The sequence below is a fragment of the Oreochromis niloticus genome, linkage group LG3, assembly GCF_001858045.2.
Source record: "Oreochromis niloticus isolate F11D_XX linkage group LG3, O_niloticus_UMD_NMBU, whole genome shotgun sequence".
In the NCBI taxonomy this organism is placed as follows: domain Eukaryota; kingdom Metazoa; phylum Chordata; class Actinopteri; order Cichliformes; family Cichlidae; genus Oreochromis; species Oreochromis niloticus.
This window is the reverse complement of record NC_031967.2, coordinates 59,227,785-59,243,956: the sequence shown is the minus strand read 5'-3', so window position 1 is coordinate 59,243,956 and position 16,172 is coordinate 59,227,785. Positions and strand designations below refer to the sequence as shown.

The following is a 16,172-nucleotide window of genomic DNA, read 5'->3' as shown; positions in this document are numbered from 1 at the left end:
GATGGCTCCCTCATCAGGAAGCAGCCTACAGGTCACATGACCATCCAGCATGTTTCCAGGTCTGATGAAGGCCTCTACAAGTGTGACATCAGCGGTCATGGAGAGTCTCCATCCAGCTGGATCACTGTCACAGGTGAGGCTTCAGATTCTTTTACACATTTTAGGTCCAAAGAGACTCAAACTGACCACAACGATTTGTATTTCTTAGTAGATGCAGGTTCTCCCACCTCTCCTCCTCTATCAGCCTCCACTACCTCCCTCTCCTCCTCGTTTTCCTCTCCTCCTCCTCAGCACTCCTCTGTTCCTCTCTCCATGCTGGTCTCTGTTCCCTCCATAATTGGAGTGCTGCTGCTGTTGGTTTTACTGGTTGTACTGGTGAGACGATGTGTAAAGAGAAAACCTGAAGGTAAGAGTCACATTCTGCTTACCCTTAACTATTATACTAGTTTTGAAAGACAGATTACCTAAGACTCAGTCTATCAAAATCTACACAATTTTTCTCTGTTGAGTTTTGACACATTGAGCGTCGTCTCTACAGCCCATAACTCCAACAGTGGGCAACTCAAACAGCACTGCAGACCAAACACATGTAGGTGTGATTATGGGGAGAACTGTTCCTGTAAAAACTATTACATGATGCACAGCATGTGCAGTTTTCGCACTTCTGTCTTTGTGAGGACAAATTTGAGCCACAGAGAGTTAAATTAAGGTCATTACAGTGCATCTAAATGCTATATTTGTGCATCACATACTTAAGTTAGTTCAGTTAGTTTTTTCCTGTGTCTGAATTGAGATGCTGTGTGTGAGATTTTGTGGTCAGAGTGTCAATGTGAGCAAAGCTCTTCTGCAGTCCAGTTTCCTGTTTTCTGGAAGAAAAAAACTAACCTTTACTTGTTGTTTCACCACAGAACTCCGAAAGATAGAAATAGTTCTACTTTCTTTGGCTTCACCCTACTTTATACTTAATCAAATCTTTCTTTTACTTTCCATTTTTAAATATAATTAACTGCCTTATAAATATTAATATTCCAAATGATGAAACAACAGCAGTAACAGTTCTATTGTTTGCATTTGCTTTTCAGAGAGAGATCCTGCAGCAGGTGACACCTGCTTATCAGGGAGAAAAGTATCAGCAGATGACTATAATGGGTCAAACAGGACAAGAGGTGCAACAAGTTTCCTACAAGGTAAACGCTCAAAACTTTAATCTTCCTCTGAGGTTTCAATAAACCTCTTATTTATCCAATCTAAGAAGTTAATGTTTGGAGTTTTTAATAAATATGTGTTGGTTCAGACATTGGTGTTTGATCAGGTCAATATTTTCAGTACTTTCAAAGCTTCAGTTTATGACCTAATCCTGTGTTTATGAACTACACGTCATTGTGCGGAAGAAGAAGTAGCAGCTCTGTTACAGTCTAGTTTCATTATTATTATTATTATTATTATTATTATCATCATCAGCATTGTTATTATAGGACTCATTATTAACTAATTTATAAATATCTTCCGACTGATGAAGCAGTAGTAGTTACAGTTTTGTTAATATTAGAAAATCTTTGCATTTGATTTTGCAGAGAGAGATCCTGCAGCAGCTGTCACTTACTCATCAGTGAGAAAAACAACAGCAGAAGGCCAACATGGATCAAAGATGATGAGAGGTACAGGTCAACTTTCCTGTTAGATAATCATGTGTTAGATGCATTGTGATAACTTGGTTCAGATTTTGGAGATTCTTGCAGGATGGACTGCAGGTCATCCTCTAATTGTTTTATCATCATTTCATCATTTTATCATATTCAGTTTTTTGTCTGTGTTTGTGGATTTCATGCTAGCACATTAAAGTGAGATCATTGTTTTTTTTATAAGAAAAACACACTGGACTAAAAGGCGGAGATTTAGTTGGATTAAAAATTGCTTTAAAATATTTTAGTCCACTGCACATGCTCAGCACAGAAATCAAACTTTATTTAGGGAGTTTTTCAAAAGATAAAACTTCATATTATTAAAAAAAAAACTTATTTGCATTTAGAGGTGACCTCTCTACAGTCGGACAGAACCTCAGGACTTCCTTATTAACTTAAGCAGCACAGGCAGTACAAAGCACACAGCAGAGGGACCCAAAGGATTCAGAATATTTATAAAGAAATACAATTAGTGCAGAAAGCTGGAAAACACTGAGGCCCATGCACAGCTGTGTTAAAGAAGTTGAAACAGAGACTTCACTCTGAGCTCAGAGCCAGAAACGTCTTTTATTTGTCACGTTAAAGCGGAGTTATTCAGCTTATTTCCGGCTCCGTGTTTTCATTCTTGAAAAAATAACCTTTGGCGTAGCCTTGTGTAATTGTCGTCAGGCTGTCAGATACAAATTTATTGTTGGTAATTTTATTTTAAATGAGTTTCAGAGGTTTGCAAGTTTGTTTCCTTTACAAGATGCATTGTGTCAAAGTGTTACATTGTTTTGACACATGAGCAACTCTGTGGTCATCAAGCTTCCTGTTTTGAGAACTAAGTAGAGTTGTTAAAGTTCCTTCAGCTTAAAGCTTGGATATGTCTCCGTACTTTTCAACTCTAATTTATAGATTTAAATTTTATTATAGATTTATTTCACCCTAAAATAAAAAGTTCTGTGTCAGTTACATGACTTTCTCTTGTTTTGTAGTCCGTGATCCAGCTGCAGTTTATTCATCAGTGCACAGAACAGGTGACGTCAGCTATGGAGAAATCACCATCAGGACAAACAGCAGACAGAGAGGTACAGCTCTTCGATATTGACTCCAAAATCTCCCTCATGTATAGAAAAATTCCAAACCTAAATTGAAATTTTAAAAAGCTCAGATCTCAGCCTGCAGCAGCAAACGCAGTGAAAAGCACCATTAGTTCCTCTGCACTGTGGAGGGATTAACCTGGTGAAATGAAGGTGGTTATCAGCTCCACATGTCAGACAGGTCTAATACAAAGGAAGAGAAAACTATATTAAAAGGATATGGTATGAAGAGATTAAACACACAACTTCTGGAGAGAAATCAGGGTTTGTGTGTGAGATAGAAAGCATATGATCTAAATATAGTATGAAAAAAATGTTCTTTAAATATAAATTGGTGTGAATATATGAATTTTTTTGCATTTTGAAATCTGAGGCAATGTTGAACATGAAAATTTCATGTACTATTAAAGATATAAGCCTTAAATTTTAGCTGGCCTTTCTTACTATAAAAGTGAATCTGTTGGGTTAGATACATCAAAAATGCCTACTGGCTGGTTAAATCATGAAAAAAACATTCAAGCAGTCCTGCAAAATCGCATATTTGAGCATGCACTAATTATACAAACTTTATGGTGCAAAAGACAAATAGTGAAAATTTCTGTATAATATGTAATTTTACAGTATTTCTAAATAAATCACATGGAATACTTTTTAACACAAAAGTCTCAGTTACGAAAATGAAGAAAATGCTTTTCTTATTAAACTTTTGTACCAGATTGAGCAAATGTAACCTTAATAGAGCAACTTTGGTACGTCAATTGTACTTTAATTACCACTGACGAAACACATTTGGCAAACATATGCATTTTTTTTTTTTTTTTTTTTTGCATTTTCGAGGACTCTGAAAATTTAGGTTAAGTTTAAAATATGCTAAGATGCATGAAAAACACAACAACCCAATTGTCAATGTAAAATTTTTCTAACATAAAAAAACAAATAGCAAAACAATTAAAAGTTATGAAAAAAGGATAAGTAGCTTATTTCATGTGAGTCTTGCAAGGCCAGGTGGTTGTGTCCACATGGTGCAATCGATTGTCGGATACAAGACACTGCCCCTCACCTCCAAATCCAACCTATCCTAATACCACAGCTTCTACAGGTAAGGAGGAATCAGGCAGTCTGCAAGCTGACTGCTATACTGAATGCTGAAAAAAATTCCAATACACATATGCTTTTAATGCCTTTTAAAAATTTTATTTTTACAATTTTACAAACTGTGGACCATAAAATTTAAATAATGAGCAGAAGGTCTATAAAATTTATGACGAAATTAGTCAGAAAAGAGGTGGAAATACAAGGAATCCTTTTGTAAGTTAGCAGAGTTATCAGTGCAACAACTCTGTCATTCAGACTCGAAAGATCTGATTACAGCTACGAATAAATGTTTGTACATATAGTAATTGCAGAAATCCTGAAATTTAGGAAATTCACTGTCTTATACAGTGTATAAGACAGTGTTATTTTTATTCTTTTTCCTGCAGTGTTAAACTCCTCCTGCTCACGTGACTCTGTGGATATCCCCTCTGTAATAAACAGAGCCGGTGCAGGTTTTTCTCATGTTTTCCTCCAGACATCTAAACTTTCTCTAATCTGTGTGTTTGTGTTCAGATCTTCCACCAGAGTCAGCGGTCATCTACTCCTCACTGAAGCTGACCCACACACCTTCACCACAGTGTAACCAGTCTGTGTAGTGTTGTCCAACTGGCTGCTAAACAGATCCCTGCACTCCTCTCTATATTATTTATTATTTATTTAAGCATGTGTGTGTTTACAGTCGTACAGCTGCACTGGAGCAGTTTGAATGTAGAGCTCAGGATGAAGTGCAAAGTGCTTTTTCTAAAATAAAGTGCCTTAAATATAACACAGTCACTGAATACACCTGTGAAACATTTGAGATTCAAAAAGGAAGCTTGTTTTCTTGCCTAAAGAAGAGTCAACAGACGTCAGTCTGCATGTTTGTGCCTGAAAAGCTCATCTTTGAAAACAGTTAATATCTGCAGTCTCAGATATTAACAGTGGATTTTGGGTGTTATTCTTGTTGTTAATTATGTTTTTGTTGTTACAGTGTCACTTTTGTTATTGTTATTACCATGGCTGTTACTGTTACTGTTAATGTTGTTGTTATTATTGCTACTAAAGTTGTTCTTAATTTTTGTTAATGTTGTTAATTTTATTACTTTGGTAGTTAATGTTGTTACTGTTACCTACTCGAATCAACTTGCAACGGTTCACCAGGTTTTTCCTTTAGGTAAAACTACCTGGTACCAGATACTAAAATAATACCTGCTCAGCCAGGGTTCATGTGACATTGTCAGACTATATATCTCATATTTGCTGGTCAACAGCGTTATGAGAGTGTCTCTTTCACAAAAATCAAAAGCGCCATTTTGAAACCTGGTAAAGGGGAAATGGCGACAAAAACCAGCACCGAAGCCCCCGAGTCTGACGAAAAGCCACAGACCAATTCTCAGTTCAGTTTCAGTTTTATTTGTCATATGCAAGTAAGCACAGGGTCTACATTGCAATGAAATGTATTTGACAAGCAGAAGACGAGTCACTCAGCAGTATAGTACAATAAAAATAGTAAAAAACAAAATATTTATAAAATATAGTGAAAAACATAGTAAAAAATGTTAACAAACTAAATATCGTATATAAGGGTTTTTATTTTTATACTAATAAAAATGAAGTGACCAGTGCAGAGTGTAGTATGTACCTGTGAAACTGTAGGACAGCTTCTGTGTGCAGTGTTGTGGTTGTTGGTAAAAACTGTAGTCTTGTAGTCCGAGCAGACAGACTCCTGTAACTTCACCCAGATGGTAACAAGGAGAACAGCTGACGTGCTGGGTGGCTGTGGTCTTTAAAGAGGCACCGTTGAAGATAGATGTCCTGAATGGCAGGAAGACTCATGCCAGTGAGGTCCTCACAATTCTGTCAGTAAAACTAGTGTCTCCTCTGTTGAGCAAGGGTACAGTTTGTAATGTAACACAAACCTCATTCTGGTTCGGTGTAAGCAACAGAAAAACCTATGAGAATTTAGAAGAGATGTGACATTAGTATAATCCGGATGCACTCAGATTTCTTTCTCTTCTCCTCTTTTGACAGTTTTTCACCATTTTTTTCATTTGGCTCAGTCTCACTATCGGTAGCATGAGGTAGTGATGGTGGGATGAAGCCCCGTGAATGTGTCAAATCTTTCAGGCCAATTGCTTCAACAAAATGCAGATCACACGAAGACACCCAACAGCACATTTGGAAGTACAGCTGGTCAGCCCTGCTGTGATAATACATGTGGGCTACATAACAATCGATATATAAATGTAACAATGTATCAATTGTTATAGGTTTTTAATGTTTGATCCTCATGTGACTCTATAACAAACTGATCTTCACGGATAATAAAAATATCCTTATGATGATATTTTCTTATACATTTTGAATTGAAAGAATAATAAGGCAGGTAGTGTTTTATCATCATCCAGTGAGCACTGAACATTTACATTTATATAATACCCTAATTATTTGACCATTTCTGACTCCTGACACTTCCCTCTCTGATCCACTTGTTACTCTGTACCCTGGTCTAAGGCCCATGTCTGTAGCTCAGGTTGATTTCTTTGATAATTCAGAAGCGTTCAGCTGCTCAGATGACAGTCATTACCTTAAATCAGAGCTCTAACACAGTTTAAGTTTATCACTGACTTTCTTATTGACATGTCCGGATGATCTCAGCTTCACTCTCTGCACTGTTTTCTCATATGTTCTGTCCTGTTGTAACTCTTCTGTAACGCTCACCGTTTGGCTCTCAGCTGTGGTGATGAAGCTTTATATTGCACTCAGTGATTTTGGCTGAAAAGAAATGAGCTGAGTCATCGATCCCACTGCTGAACCTGAACCTTCAAGAGTCATGGAAACACTAAGGATAGTATTTCACCGTGTGCACTGCAAACGTTTGCCTAAATGTCTTACGCAAATGAAAATATATTTTGGTTCAAACTTTCAAAAACTGTTGTTCTTTCCGATTCTTCCAGAGTCAGCAGAGCTGGAGGGGATCAGTGCTACAGATCAAATCTGACTATAAAGAAAATCTAACACTGAAAATAAACCATGATGTTGATTGATTGAATCTTTATTTTGAACATGTTGAAAAAGTACAACAACATGGAAATAAAAAGAGACAAATGTGTGATGTTTCAGGTCTTACGACAAGCAGGAGCTGTCTGAGAACAATAAAACAAAAACAGTAATGAAAACAACAGTGACCAACAGCAGCATATGTAATCTACAATCAAGCATTTAAAAGGAATAAAAGTCTCATTTGATCAACTAGAATTTCCTTTTGCTTCAGACATGAACAGATGCACATCAGACTGTTTTCTTTGAATCCTCTGTGAATAAATGTCTCTGGATTTCTCCATTTGTGTGTGAGCTGTTTGCTCTTTAACACTCCTTCAGCACGATTACAGCAAGCGAAGTCATCAAAGGTAAATATCCATCTATTAATCCTCTTCCACTTAGCCTTATGAGAGTCTTTAGGGGGGCTGGAGCCAATCACAGCTACTAATGCAAATATATTTTAACATATTCAAAGCTACAGTTCACACTCAAAATCAGATAAAACATTCGACAATTTTCACAATATTATTTATTTTATCAAAAAGGAAAAATAGGATATAAAATAAAAATATGGAAGACAATTTATTGTAACAGCTTTTATTTTTGTATTTATTTTTAAAATGTATTGTTTTGTATTATTTTTATTTATTATTTTCCAGTGAAGGAAGTCTGAATGAAAAAGCTGAAATAAAGGTGAACTGTTCTGTCACATGACCTAAGAACTATCTGAGTGCCCAGTTAGTTCTTGGTTCACAAACTGTCCACTGTGACGAGAGCACGGATTGAAGCGGACACGTGGGCCAGCTTTACAGCTTTTCTCCATCCGTCACAGAGAGAAAAGTCATTCTCACCATTTTTGATGCAGTTCTTAAATCGGTTTGAGCATTTCCTTATGAACATTAGACGGTCTCATTGTTTTTATAAACACTGCTTTTGTTTATATCCATACTTGTGATCTTTGTTGCTGCGTTAATGCACTTGTCACTTGAATCTGAAAACTCATCAAAACAGAAGTTTGTACTTTTGTCAGTTAGAGCTCTTGATCGCTCATTTCTCCGATTACTGTTTTTCAGTATTTCAATCTAATGTTTTCAATATGTTTGTCTGTGTGAAATGCAGCCCCAGTTTCATGTTGATAGCTGACAGGTGTGGCCCCCTGTGTGCTCGCCTGTAACTGTAGCCCATCATCATCAAGGTCAGACATTTTTTCCAAAGTCAGGACGTTTTTGAGAAAAAAAAATACTTTGATGACTTCTTTAAGAGGCGGTGAAAGTTTTTTTTTTTTTTATCCATTCACTTCACAGAGTTGAAGTGACTGATTCGTGTTTGGAGCGTGTTTTGCACAGATGATTCTGAATTATGAAGAATGCCCAAACTGTTTTAAGGACTTCATGAAGAGCAGGGAGAATGAGGTTTGTGCTGTGAGAATTGCACCAAATCGATTGAGAACAACTGTAATTTCTGACACGTGCAACAGTCAGTTCAGTAGCAATAATGATCATTCTAGTTGTCTTAATCATATTTACTGAAAGATTTTTCCTTAATCTTAATGTCAGGATCATACTACAATCAAAGTACATTTCTGCAGACAGAAGGACAAGAAAGAGGAGGAGGTGGATTTAGTTTTATAAAGATCGCCAAAGCAGCAATCACAGCAAAGAGTGACAAAACCGCCATCAGTCCAGCATGTCCTCTGCTCACTCCATCCTCTGTGTCTCCTCCTGTCTGACCTGCAGGTGAGAAACAGGTGTGAGGTGTCAGCTGTCAGGTAGGTGATGAGTGAAGAACAGAACAGAATCCATTTCCTCTTCAAACTGCTGTCAGACATTATCTACTGCACTCTGATCACATCACTCAGACCAGCTGCTTTCTACAAAGTCTCATCAACAACATCTTTAGAAACAAACATCAACAACCAGGAAGCAGCTTCACCTCTGATCACACACACACTCAACTCTACTCACTCACCTGGAGGATCAACTTTCAGGCTGATGACACTGATAGGGTCAGTCTCCAGATTAGCTCTCTTCCTGCGGTTTGTTCTTCTGAAGACGCGACACTCGTATGTTCCACTATCAGCAGTCGTGACATCCTTCAGAATCAAAGACGCGTCTCCATCCTTTATCTGTCTGTTCTGCAGATCCACCCGGTTCTTAAAAGATGGATGCTGCTCTTCTGGATCAGGCTGTTCATCCCGATACAAAAGAACATAATCTTTTCCAAGGTCAGCTCTGCTCCACTTTACAACTGCCTTGGAATTGCTGTCGATGTTTGGAGCTCGACATGGCAGAATTACGTTCTGTCCAGCTGTGATGTTTATCTGAACTGAAAGAGAGGAACCATAGAGTGGTTAAAACAAAGTGCAAACATTCATTTCTGCAGCACTGATCACCACGAAGAGCTACAAATACAGATCCCCCCAAAGTGCAAACTTTTGATTTCTGTCCTTGCGTCTTACTCTTACCAGAGATGCAAACCGAGGAGCTCAGGAAGAAAAACAAGGCGACAGGAGTGATGGGACGGCCAGCTGAGGCTTTTTGTACTTATGCCAGAATTATATTAAAGTTTCAAATAAATCTCAAATCCACCTCCACAGTGATAAATGCTTTTGTCATAGCCAGATGTTGATAACGTCACTCTGTGAATCAACGAGGCACAAAATTGTTGGACGATTCTAAACAAGGTTATTTTCTTATATACTCAACTATCAAAAATTATGAACACATGTTCTGGAGAAATCCCTGTAAAATCTGCACTAACTCTATTTGCCAGATGTCACTTTGTCTACTCACTAGAGAAGATCGTGCACCATCAGAGGAACAACTTCATGTGGACATAACAGGATGTTTGCTGAGATCTAAAAACAGCAACTGCAGTGAAAACAATCCAGAGTTTAATGACCTTTAATGTGAGATCAGCTGAACTGAAATCACTGATAAGGTTCTCTTTTACTTACAGCTCATACAACAATGCAATATATATCTTTTTCATAAATACTTATATTTTTATACATACATAAAGTATGAAGTTATTGTATAATCACATATTAAAATTCTATTATTCATGCCATGATTTATCTTAGTCTAATGGAGGAAGATAGATAGCGAGCCTGAAGATTGCTGATTGACTTTAGATCAACTACAGCCAAACAAAAATGTTGAGAATATTTCTTTTTTCCTCCCTCTCTTTTTTTTTTTTTTTTTTAACTTTAAAACATCGCTAACAGTCAGAGGTCACAGCTGCTGACAGTGAGCTGGTTGTCAGAAAAGTAATGAAACTATCTGCAAGCATTTGGCTGCTGACAAGCATCACTGTGGTCAAGATTCACATCAGCTTTAGCTGCTAACATAAGCAGGAAAAAACCCCCACCATTCAAGCAGGGTCAGATCACACTGACTGCACACAGTACTTTTACTTTCTTTCCCAAACTGCGGTATGCTCGTTAAGTAACGATCCTTTCAAAACAAAAGCTGCAATAGTGCTTCACATTAAAGGTGTAACACAAACAGCGGAACTAAGAAATAATACAATAATCTCACAGAGACAAGTGAAGCCTGGGCATATCCAAAGAGGGCAGAGCAGGTCACAGTGTCACTGCCTGAAAAATGAAGCCTAGGTTTCTTCTGACTGGTTCTTGGTCCCTTGTGCCAGCACATGGATTTGTGAAATGCACTCAGCTGGTTTCACCATGCAAAAACTGATGAGCAATAAGAGCTCATCAGATCAATGTAGCTGCTTGACTGAGTATTTTGAGCACTCTCGTGGCCAATAATAACTGCTGCATTCTTTGCCCTTGTTTGAGCTCAGTGAGGCAGACGCACAACTACAGCTGTTTGTCAGCATGAAAATAAACATGCAAAGACAACTCAAACCATAGCATGCAAAAAAAATAAAAAAACAACCAATAAATATAACTGCGAGGAAGTCTGTATCGAACATGGTAACACCCACCAAAACAGGAAGCTTCTCATTTGATCAAAATATTAACACAGATAGAAAACAAAAGCAGAGAGCTTAAAGACCACTGTTGAAACATGTAATGAAGATTTTATGAGCCAGACTAAAGTCTGAGCTAATGTCTTATTTATTTAATCATTTATTTTCTGTACAAAGACTATGTGATGCCTCAAATCAAAGGGAAAACATTTAAAATCCTCTGCAGTGTTTTTATTTAAGTTTCCAGTTAAACAAAAACAAAAAATCTCCTTTACCAAACAAGGATTGATAAAACTGCCTCCAGAGGCTCATCTGAGCTGGAAAAAAATGCCACACTTCAGATATCCATAGCACTCTTTCATAAACACTCATGCTGTAAACATGCTGCAGAGCTTCAGCAGTAAGCTGAGCCTCTGCAGACTCACCAGACTCTGTGACTGTGAGGTTGATGGAGTGCTTGAACTCTTTGACGACTCTCTCGCCATTTCTGGTGCTGCTGGTTGTAATCTGACACTCATATGCTCCTGTATCGCTCACGCTGACGTTTCTCAGAATCACAGTAACATCTCCGTCTTTCATGGATGGGTCTCTCAGCTGCACTCGACCTTTAAAGGACTCGTGCTGGTAGTTCTCGTACGAGCGCTGGTCTTGGAAGAAGAACACATAACCCTGTGAGATGAGCTCCGGTCTGCTCCACTCCAGCAGGGTGATGTGTGCATTTCTGGGACCCCAACATTGAAGAGTGGCATCTTGTCCAGGCCTCACTCTGAGCTCTGTGTGAATGAAAAAGAAAGAGGAGAAAAAAAACCAAACATAATAGCATGTTATACTGCACATGTTGGAAATACATTGTTCAGAACAACACTGCAGCTTCTTTCTATGGACAGTGAGGAAGTACTGAACAGAGGAAGTCTAAAACGCATCAGTTGATTACTCAAAGTAATGGATACCTGCAGCTCTCCGACATGATACTCATGTGTCTCATGTCTCTATAAATGAACATGCATTTAAATTTGTGAACTGTTCTTCAGTTATGAGTGTTGCAACAAACCCCAGCAGTGAATCTGGACTGACAAACCTTCAAGACCAGAGAGGAATCCTCTTCATGACCTGCTGCAAGTGTGTTTGTCAGTAATTAAACTCTGACATTAAGCAGAGGGCTTTTACTGCAAAGCAGGAGAAATTACTTAGAGTTTTCAGTATCATGAAAGGTGCCTCTCACCTTATTAGATCATCATGTAACTCATACCTAACCTGTTGGCAAAACCAGTATTTAGACTTGATAGATATTCAAGAACAAAACTTGGAGCTTCCAAATGTCCTTAAAAAGCTTAATTAATGAAAGTACTCATTATTAACAACATGTACACCATGTTGTTAATAATGAGTTTATTCTTTTAATGTTGCAGCTGGAGAAAATTTACTCACTTGCATACTGCTTGGTAGCTTAAAGTATAATGACATACATTAGATTTATTTTTTTAAAACCTGCACAATTTTAAATTTAAATTTGACATTTTAAAATAAACTATATCGAGCACAAATTACATCTAATATAGAGTGGAGTAGTTTGGAAAACAGTAAAATACAGAAACACTTTAGTAAATTTGCAATACTGTCACTGTGTTTATCAAGATTTGCAGTGTCACACACCACTAATTTCTGTTTTTTGACTTAGATGTTGTTTAAGAAATACTGACACAGCCAAACAGGCTAGGCCCGCCACTGCCTGGCACCATGTTAGTATCACACAGATTCTTTTTGTTGCCAAATTCTTTCTGAAGTCGCTCACATTTTCTTCCATCTACGATATCAGACGAGCTGCAGCAGCTGTTTGCATTCCCGGAAGCGTGAAAATGCTGCGGTGCGTTGTTTCACTGTTTACATCCTTGATGGATGAGTCATTTCTTTTGGCAGCCTGTCAGTTCATGTTACCTCAAAACACTCACCTTTCAACGCAGAAGCCACCAACATCGGGAGGGAGAAGAAAACTACAACAGACGACATTTCTGCAGGTTGCACAACGGTCGGCCCGCTGTTTGGTAGTAGTGGGCGGATCGATCCAAATATAGATGGCACATACAAGCCCGATATTGGTAGCGAATCTATCCTAATGTGACAGGATCAGTGGTTTACTTTGCTCTGCAAACTCTGTAAGGATATGCGTCTCTGCAGGGACTTCCTCCAGTTGTTGTTGTTTTCTTAATGTCACGTGACTCTGAGGACGGGCGAGAGGAGGAAGGAAATCCACCACAAAGGCCCCCAGCAAAAAAAAGTACAGAATAACCGGGCAGCTTATGTAGTTGTTTTTATTTTCCTTCTTTACCTCACTCTGTGACTAAATTTAATATTGTCTGTGACTACAACACAAGCATATAGGCCAATTTTGGTAGCATCTCTGTTTCAACATCTGCTTCCTCTTTGTCAGGGTGGGGACAGGCGGAGGATTTAAAGATCGTAGTTCAAAATAATTTTAAATCAGGACACAGACCCTGGTAAGAAGTAATCCTCGCCGGCTTTTAAAATGACCACAGCAGTTATAATAAGCAGTGATCCTGCTGAACCATTATCAGTGAGGATTAAATGAGCTGCACGACCTCTGGGTTAGACTGACTCAGTGTGAGCTTGGTGTTCCTAATATACTGGACACTGAGTGTAAATCTGCTATACTTCAGGTGATGCTGTTTGTTTGTGTAGCAGTACTCTGATCATAACGCTCTCATATGCTTATCATTTGCTGGTCGTTGCTTTTCTACAGTGACAGCTGCACATTACAGCTCTGAGACTTTCGTTCGTTTATTGCTCCACCAAGTGAATACACGTAGAGCCCTGCACACAGTGTAACTTCAGTACTTCCTTTTTTTTTCTAAACTGTGGGCAGGCTGCACGTACAAATACTAAAAGAAACAGCGAAGCTCAACTGACTTGAAACCAAAGCTGATCACTGACGCCCTCTGCTGCTGCTGATCGGCTCTTAAAACCAGGGTTGCAGTTTTTACCCAACGAATAAAATGTTGACTTACACTACACGATATAAAACTATGAGATGCCAGCATGAGATGGTCACATGAATATAAGGAAAGGTCGCTATTATATCTGAAACTGTGTTCCCTGAGTCAAGAAGTTCACTTTACGCGCACAAGCTGACTGTAATTCAGCTTCATTACCGCGAGAAGCAGCAGCCGAGCTGATCCAGCACATTTCCCACAAACACGGTTTACAGTGTAAAGTGGAGAGAAACATCATGCAGTTCACAGCAGCCACATGAAAAGCGCAACACGTTAACCCTCCCTCACAAAATGAAGCCGCTGCTTCTTCAAATCGACTTCCGCCCACTACCAGAGAGGGGGGGAGCACGGAATAGAGCCCACAGCTTCACCAAGGTCATCCACAGACACGTGTAGCGTATGTGTGATGGTGAAGGATGAAGGCTGTTATAAGAAGTTTGAGCAGATACAAATGTCAGGAAGTCAACGTGGGGATTTGGTGTCGGTGCCATTGCACTGAATAAAGAAATAAGAACTCACCTAGTCATTGTTTTTGGGCTCCAGGTGTGAGCCGCTCCGTTCGCACACAACTGTCTGGTTTATCTCCCGCTGTCCGGAGGCGGAGCTGAACTTTCCCCCTTGTCGACCGGGCGTTGTGCCAAAAAGTGATTGGCAGGCAATCACTTTTTGGCACAACACCGGCTCGCCTTGGAGCCAGATCACACCAGCGCCAGCACGCCCCACCATCCTCAGGTAGCCCGGTCAGGCGCCTCCGCAGCCAGATAAGACACTTCGAAGGAGGAAAAAATAAGAGCAAATCTGTCTTCAGTTAAAAAAAAGAAAAAAAAAAAGAAGAAGCTGTGATCCAAGACTGGAACTCCCACATTCCTCTGAGAGACTGTTTTCAACAGGTCGCAGCAGAGTAATGCCAACCTGCTCAGACCAGAGACTGCAGCCTACAGCGGGTCTTCCGCTAAAGCCCCTCCTCCAGCATCGACAACGATGACACTTCATAGATACACGTTATCTAGCCTCTGTCTTATGTATGAAACATTTTGACTTGTATTTTTATTTTTAAAGCGTACAGTACTGTATGTGTATGTTTTAATGACACCCAGCATATACGATCCACGTTAAAGGTTCTACAATTTGAACAAATGAGAATCTGTCGTTTACAGGATGCGGGGATTTTCCATTTTCTAAACATCAGCACTTTTGCTCCACACGTGACTCCGCTTATTATAATGAACTGAGTGAAGGAGCACGTATCAGCGATGCGTTTATACAGTTTATATTTTGCATATTACTGACAGACGGAAGAAGAAAGTAGTTCCTACCAATCGTTTAGACACGTTCCACTGTGTCCTGTTAATCATAAACTAACAATTTACCCCAACGTTACTAAAACATCGATATTTTAATATGAGAATCAGTCCTAGAACATAAATCTCTCTTAGAATCGATATTTCAGTATTGATCCGCACAACAGCTGCTCCCAAACCCTTTAACAGCACCGAGGCTGCAGCCTAGAGGATAGAAAAGAAAAATTTCAATTCAATTTTATTCATACAGCGCCAACTCACAACAGACACCTCAAGGAACTTTATATTGTAAGGTAGACCATACAAAAACCCAACAATCATATGACCCCTTATGGGAAAGCACTTTGGCAACAGTGGGAAGGAAAAACTTCCTTTTAACATGAAGAAACCCCTGGCAGAACCAGTGTTATGAAGGAAGGAAGGCTCAGAGTTTAAGTAGTCATCATCATGGGCTCATCCGATTAGAATGAGAATAAGCAGTCATCAATCACTCACACTTAGTGATGGCCCGCGTGAAGCTGACGCTCCGGAGCGTGTGTCGAAAAAAACAACACACTGCTTCAGAAGCACTGTGTCGAGGCTTGCTTCGTTTGGCAAAAGTCATGTGACCAGTGACGTCCGAAGCTTCATTACGCACGTAACTGCTTCGGTACCTGATTCAAATGGATATAAGGAAGTGAATCATTCACGGGATTTGTGGAGTGTGTTGATGGTGACAGATAGCGAAGAGGTGATCATTCCACTACATACATATATATATACATATATATATATATATATATATATATATATATATATATATATATATATATCCAGGTGTCCAGTGGTTAATTGCTAAGTACCTGGAGGCAGGACCTCACAGCAGAGGCATGCGCCATAATGTATGTTATTATATGTATTTTGCATCTATTTTATTTACCAACATCAAGAAGTGACAGGCAAAGAAATACCACACCATGGTGCATGTTTACATAAGAACGGTTTATTGATTAAATCTATCCATTAGACTAATGATGGCCCGCTTGTAGCTGGCGCTCCGATGCGTAC

General features: G+C 39.0%; 3 protein-coding genes across 3 annotated transcripts in view; 2 read left to right on the top strand and 1 right to left on the bottom strand.

Annotated features, from left to right (window-relative positions):
- The window catches only part of LOC109201317 (low affinity immunoglobulin gamma Fc region receptor II), an 88,573-nt gene that overhangs the window by 1,732 nt on the left and 70,669 nt on the right, over positions 1–16,172 (top strand). The gene's annotated exons all lie outside the window — the stretch shown is intronic.
- On the top strand, positions 33–7,412 carry LOC112846279 (uncharacterized). Its single transcript, XM_025905735.1, has 5 exons — positions 33–406; positions 1,083–1,187; positions 1,575–1,658; positions 2,660–2,752; positions 4,373–7,412. Exons 1-5 carry the CDS (start codon positions 37–39, stop codon positions 4,453–4,455), a joined length of 735 nt encoding a protein of 244 aa, XP_025761520.1. The 5' UTR covers positions 33–36; the 3' UTR covers positions 4,456–7,412.
- LOC100700248 (V-set and immunoglobulin domain-containing protein 8) lies at positions 7,166–13,025 on the bottom strand. The gene is made up of 4 exons (XM_005464693.4): positions 12,766–13,025; positions 11,242–11,589; positions 8,849–9,205; positions 7,166–8,610 (listed from the first exon to the last, which is right to left on the bottom strand). The coding sequence occupies exons 1-4, from the start codon at positions 12,821–12,823 to the stop codon at positions 8,450–8,452; spliced, it is 924 nt and encodes a 307-aa protein (XP_005464750.1). The 5' UTR covers positions 12,824–13,025; the 3' UTR covers positions 7,166–8,449.